The sequence below is a fragment of the Chenopodium quinoa genome, unplaced genomic scaffold (assembly GCF_001683475.1).
Source record: "Chenopodium quinoa cultivar QQ74 unplaced genomic scaffold, ASM168347v1, whole genome shotgun sequence".
Taxonomy (NCBI): domain Eukaryota; kingdom Viridiplantae; phylum Streptophyta; class Magnoliopsida; order Caryophyllales; family Amaranthaceae; genus Chenopodium; species Chenopodium quinoa.
In genome coordinates this window covers 2,043,211-2,049,763 of record NW_018745286.1, presented here as the reverse complement: position 1 = coordinate 2,049,763, position 6,553 = coordinate 2,043,211, and the positions used below count along the sequence as shown (strand labels likewise).

The window sequence follows — 6,553 nt, the reverse complement described above, 5'->3', positions numbered from 1 at the left end:
AGTGGTGATAATATTTTTTTTTTTTGTCCTTTTTTTAGGTGGTTAAACCAATAATTTAAAATAAAAAAAAGGGATAAGATTCTCAAAGATGGCGAAATACAAATTTTCAAAAAAATAAATAAGTTAAAATATTGGGTAACATCATCATCATTCATTTTCTCAGATAACTCCAGTTTATTTATTACTTTACGTATCATACTCCCTCCGTATTTTATTACTAACTCCATTTCTCCATATATAGAGTTTTAGGAGGAACAGTACAGAGTAATAAAATATGATGGAAGTGGTATTGGTAGAAGAATAAAAATTAAAAATTAAAAAAATAAAAACTAAAAAAGCAAAAGTGAATAAAGTGGGAAGGAGATAGAATATGAAAAATGTTAAAATAAGGGACCACTGTGGAAAGGAAAATAGTAAAATATTGTTAAAAAAGTTTTCAAAATAAGAAATGGAGCAAGTAATAATAAAATGCTGCTGGAAAAGGAGAGTGGAGCAAGTAATAGAATATAAAGGGAGTACTTGAACTACAGTAGATAGGATAAAACAAAATATAAATAAAAATAAATTTTAAAAATAAAGGAGCCTATCTTCTTCAAAGTGTAGCCTCATCTTCTTCGGAACTGAACCAGTATAGAGCCTGTTTCCAAAAATAGTATCCAGAAGAGAATTGTGATGATCACTGTATAAATAAAAACTCCGATTAATCAGTACTTCAGTTCTCCTATCCTCAAACTATGAACACGCTCACTAAATTATTCGGTATAACTAATGTGACACTTACAGATGTATTATTAGTTTTGTGAACTCGAGCAATAATAAGTAAACAAGAGTTCTCCTGATTAATAACATTATTAGCTACGCTAAGTTATGTACCTCTCTGATTTGGAATGATTTTTTCAGCAACCCCAAATCAGGGTTGTATGCAATCAAATAGTTCCAGATAAGATCAGGCCAATTTCAGGTCACAGTTGCTATATAACCATCCTGCATAGTGGAGAAAAAGTTCATAAGTCCTGCGCAGATTAAAAAAAATGGCAAGAAAAGATCAAATTTGAGAGAGAAGTTGTAATGAATGAAAAACATCCAATACTTTACCTGGTCTTTGCATTTTAAACATTAAATTGATGTTGCTTGTTCTATCATTGGCTCTTACTTAATCAATCAAGAAACTATCGGTTCTGATGCGTATTTGAGTGCTGGCAGAAAATCATTTCTGTATAAGGGTGAAAAAATTGTAATTAAATTAGGTTTGGATCTAAAAACTTCTGATGTATGCACAGTGCAAGTTCAAGCCCATACATAAAACAAGTACATTATCTTTCACTGGACATCAATGGACATGATGCAAGGTGCTAATAAATTATGAAATTTCAGTAAAATTCATACGAAATATTAAAATTGGTTCACCAGCAAATATTTTTGATGTACTCCCTCTATTACTAAAAGTTTGAGTCACTTACTATAGACTTTTTTATATGTTAGGAAAAATTAGAGGCTAATAAAAAGGGGTGGGGGTGAGAAGGTGGGGTGTGGGGGAGGGATAAAGTAAGAGAATTGGAGTAAACAGCTGGGTAGGGTAAGATAAAAGGTGGATAAAGTAAAACAGATGAAGTTGGGGTAAGTAGGTAAATGGGGTTTGCTAAAAAATGAAACTAATTAAAAGTGAGTCAAATCTGAAATACCACGAAATTGTGTTATCTAACATCTTCGGTTTAAAAAGGCTGCAACTTTGTTAGATACAACTCTTTAGAGCTTTCCATTGACAGTTGTAGGACATAAATCTAAGCTCATGCTAAGAAGAAAAAAGTTCACAGTGAAGCAGCACTTTACCGAGTTTTACAATATTTCATTATGCCACTTCCATAGTCATTGTGCTTTGTCGATTGATTAATGATACCCAACAAAGGATTTCATTTAGCTAATTAAGTTTTATTAACCCAACAACATGGTCTGTTGGCTTCTCTTTAGGAAAAGAAGTTTGAGTTAATTAGCTTAGAAGGTGTTTCACAGAACCACCACATCGATTCAGTATTTATCATCCCCGTTATTACAGGTTGACAGTTGAGAATAAATTTCCGACATAAGATTTCATTTTTTATGTAATCAAAGATGCTGTCCCAAACAACATATTCCAAAGTCAGGATTCAATTTCACAGAACATCTGCATTAAGTTAGTATATGCAGTTGAAAAAAATAAAAACACTGACATGTTCCTAAGTCAAGATGAAACTTCACAGAACATCTGCATCAAGTTGGTATATGCAGTTGAAAAAATAAAAACATTGAGAGTTGTGTTTCAGATTTAAATTGAAAAAATAAAAACACTGAGAATCGTAACAGGAGGAGCATGGGTGTCTACATCCAACTTTCTTTAAACCTTGGGTGTGAGCCTCTTTAGAGGCAAATGGGATTGCTATATGTTTGGATATAGTGTTCAAAGGTTGGGATGGGAGAGTAGGAAGGTTTCATCTTCACAAACCTTGAAGATACTTGTTACACACAACCAAGTCTCTGAATGGCTACCATTAGAATAGGGAATTACTTCTCTATGGTTATTTTTTATAGAAAACTGGAATTAGAAAAATGTATTTGCCCAACAGGTAAATATAAAATCAAGAGTGAACTGATGAGTTTCCTATAAGTTAGGGACGCTTCCCTATTAATTCACCATAAAGGCAACCACAAACATGTTCCTGCATTTCCTTTCAAGGCTATCTGAACTTTAACCTATTTTAAATGTGAGTGGCTGGTGTAAGACCTTAGGAGTAAGAAAAAAGCCAATCTTCTAAGCATGACAGTTATGCAGAGAGAAAGGGGATAAGTCATTTAATCCTCACGATTCTCCCTTTTAAAATTTGTTTTATGCCTGCTTTCTCTTCGGTACAACCCTTAAGGTTAACACACTCGGATCAGGAAAAGTGCAGAAGCTGGTTCCTTTCGGTAGCCTTGAGATAAAATTGAAGGGAAAGAAAATTAGATTTCTCATTGGCAAAGTTTCTTCACACATACCATTTCTCTTTCTTCAGGATTCTTTGAGCAACAGCGCACTCGTCATTATTCACAGGGCAACATTGTCAACAACAATTGGAAAACAAGACTGTCTTTAACCACTCCTTTGACATTGGTAACCACTTGGTGCTATTCAATATTTTTCTTTACATCTTGTCAATTAAAACAAGACAAATTACTCAAATTATTTCTAGTAAACATGTCCTAAAGCCATCATATATACTTAAAATTGCAGATTTAGTAGCAACACGTCAAGACATCTACAATAACACAATATAATTGATGCATGTAACACATTTATAAACCCAAACAAGCAAGGCACTTGGAACAAAAAATAAAGCCCACCACAATAATATATTGTCAACGTACCTCTGCATAATCTTCAAAATTCCAGTGCCAATCTGCATTGGTACACCCATGATGATGCATTCACTAACTCCTTCAATTTTTTCTTCCCTCCCATTCACAGAACCATTAAAAAGATGATCAGCAGTTTTTTCAAAAGATGCCAACATCAGTATACTTTCTTTCATTTTAGCAATCCCAACTCTAGTAACTGCTAAAACCTCCCCCTGTTACATGAGCAATAAAGGCAACAAATATTTAATCTGTTTTCAGAAAATAAAAGGAACCATCCCTATCAATGTGAACAGAAATCATGAATAAAGATATAACCTTAAATGTCATCACATCAGCGAGCAGCATCATATGGCGTATGTCTACATCCATAGAATGACTTTGCATGACCTTGTTAATTTCTCTGATGATAGAACTCCTTGCAGCCTCTATTCCAAGAGTTTGTTGGACTTCAATAATATGATTGCTCTCTGTTTTGCATCCATCAACTCCTTGAATCCCCATGACCTCCCTAAGCCCCGTCCTATAAAAAACTCAGAATTACATAACAAATTAGAATTACAAAAAAACAGATTTTATGAGTATTTAGTAGCAAGACATTTACAATAGCACAATATAGTTGACACGTGTAGCACATTTATTTAAGTGTACATATTAATGAGGGTAAACATGTAAATACACATTTTGAAGGGTATAATTGGCAACACGCCAATCATAAGAGCAATCTTATACTTTTTATAAGGTGTCACAACTAATTTTGGTACTTAAAACTATCGCAACAGGACACGACAATTAGCTATCAATGCTTGTTAACATCCTCAATCCACTTCTACTTCTAACGAATCAGCCCGAAACTGGTTGCAGAATTGGCAATTAAACTTTTTCCGGAATCATCAAGTCAGTAATTTTTAACAAAAAGCAATTTATAAACCTGCATTGGGTCTAAACTCTAAGGAAACATTAAGACTAAATTATATGGAATTATATCTGTCATATGTTGAACATATTGGTGCTGAACATATTGGTGCTTCATCTTTCTGAGCTTGTCAGAAATGATTGTGCTCAACTAAAATCACATAAGACATACAAACATGATAAAATTGACAGATCAGTAATCTTGGAAAGATAATAGGTACAACCATATTAAAAATCATAGACATCAACCATGATCCTTCATGCAATGCTTCCAACAAAGTATTTAATGCACAAATGTTACCATGATCATGATAATTACCATCATGATCAAACTATTGTCATCAAACACTGATGTCACCATACACAAGAGGAAGCACATAGGTCAGTAATTTTAAGTCAATAAAGCGATAAATTATACTCATCATGGAACAAAATATAGAAATTAAAATAATTTATTTGAGATTCCAGAAATTAGAAACAACCCATAATGCCATATTCCATTCAATTGGGCCAGTTCAAGCCTTGTTTTCATTTTATTTTTATTATTTATTTCAATTCATTTTACTTGTACAATTTAAGACCTTATATCAAACTATTGTCATCAAAGACTGATGTCATCATACACAAGAGGAAGCACCTAGGTTAGTAATTTTAAGTTAATAAAGCGATGAATTATACTCATCGTGGAACAAAATATAGAAATTTAAAATAGTGTATTTATGAGATTCCAAGAATTAGAAACAAACTACATCTCCCCTTTCAGTCACTACATTCAAAAGGCAAAAATTGATATATTCCCTGTCTTATTTTACTTGCCCAATTTAACATTTTGTTAAGATCATTTTGGGTTAATTGCAAAAGGTAAAACGTGACAGGAAATTGTATTAGCTAAACTGCTAAAACTATAATCCATTCATCTTTTTTTATGTTTGCTATGCACATGTTCAACAAGAGCTTGCCCCTACAAGTTTTTAAGCTCAATCAATCCAGACTTGACCTAAGTTTATGATGTGAATCAAGAGGGAAATTCTTTGGAAGGGTCTAAATAACTCCAATATAGGCTACCCGAAAAGAAATGCATCATTTAATATTTTTACTTAGTTTCTTTTAGATTTTTGCTTACAAGTTTTTACCTTTCACTTGAAAAGGTTTTTCTTGGTTTAAGCACTTAGGATTTATTTTATTATCGTATCTCTTAGTCTATACGTTTCCTTATGTTTCTAGGAGTTTGTTACTTTTCGTAGGAGTTTAAAGAACTGCAGATACGGACTTGAAGCTCAAGGAAAACATATGCCTTATAATATGTTTTTGGAAACGCCAAGATGTCAGCTAACTAATGAAAGTGGTTTCACAAGAATCAGAGTTCATTTGGTCAGTCAATGAAGGCAAAAACCAAAACCGCACAAACTGCCAAGTAGGTCAGTGTTGATAGTTTCCTAATCTAAGTAGGTTTAGTATTCCTATTCCACTTAGGTTGCTTGGAGCTACAAGCTAGGGGCTTGTCCTAGTCCTAGTAGGTTTAGAATTACTTATTTTTAGTCTATAAATAGTTGTAATTTCGCGGCTGTTGATAGACATGAAATTGAGATTAGTAAAAATTGTTTTAGTTTAACTTTGTTTAAACTTTTCTTTGCTAGTTTTCAATTCAAGGAGCTGGTTGAAGATTAGAACATTAAACACTTAGTGTCTAGGAGTAGGCTAAGAGTTTAATCTCAAAATAATTAGCGTCCAGGGGTGGGTTAATTAATTTGGAGATTCGAATCATAAGTTTCAGGAGTGATTTTGTGAGGAGAAATATCGGTTCGTTTATATTCAATCTTAAAGAAATCCTTCAAGATTGGATCTTTATTTCAAGATTGTGGGTTTTCTAAGAACTTGAATAAACAAGGGGTTAGAATCCACATCAGTTTAGGTTGATTTTAATTATCTCAAGGACTCTTAGACTATCTTGAACGACCAAAAAGAAACCTTTTGCTGTAATACAAAATCTTATAACAGGATGCCTGATATATAGCTATTTGTCAGACCACTAGCATAATTCCATCAGTGGCGTTCTCTCCCAGCTGAGCCACCACCTAGCGTCACTACCCATGACCATCACTCCCAAAAGCCACCCTAAACCACTGCACCCAGCCCCACCTGCAACTGTTCCTGTCTCACCCTCACACATTTCTCTCTCTCCCCTCTTTTTAGCACCAATTAAACACGTTGAGGTGCGCCGGCAGAATCTTCCGCTGAAATAGGTTCTAGATTTGGCAAAGGAGAGAGAAAA

At 33.7% G+C, this 6,553-nt stretch overlaps 1 protein-coding gene across 3 annotated transcripts in view; it reads right to left on the bottom strand.

Annotated features, from left to right (window-relative positions):
• Positions 1–588: 588 nt before the first annotated feature.
• LOC110711990 (DNA-directed RNA polymerase III subunit 1-like) overlaps positions 589–6,553 on the bottom strand; it is a 41,672-nt gene continuing 35,707 nt past the window's right edge. For 2 of the 3 annotated variants that reach the window (XM_021890426.1, XM_021890427.1), the window contains 4 exons: positions 3,685–3,889; positions 3,379–3,581; positions 1,096–1,213; positions 589–984 (listed from right to left, as the gene is read on the bottom strand). In XM_021890426.1, coding sequence (XP_021746118.1) covers positions 1,162–1,213; positions 3,379–3,581; positions 3,685–3,889 — 460 coding nt within the window. In that variant the 3' untranslated portion in view covers positions 589–984; positions 1,096–1,161. The remainder of the gene's footprint in view (positions 985–1,095; positions 1,214–3,378; positions 3,582–3,684; positions 3,890–6,553) is intronic. The other variant, XM_021890428.1, reaches the window with a different exon arrangement.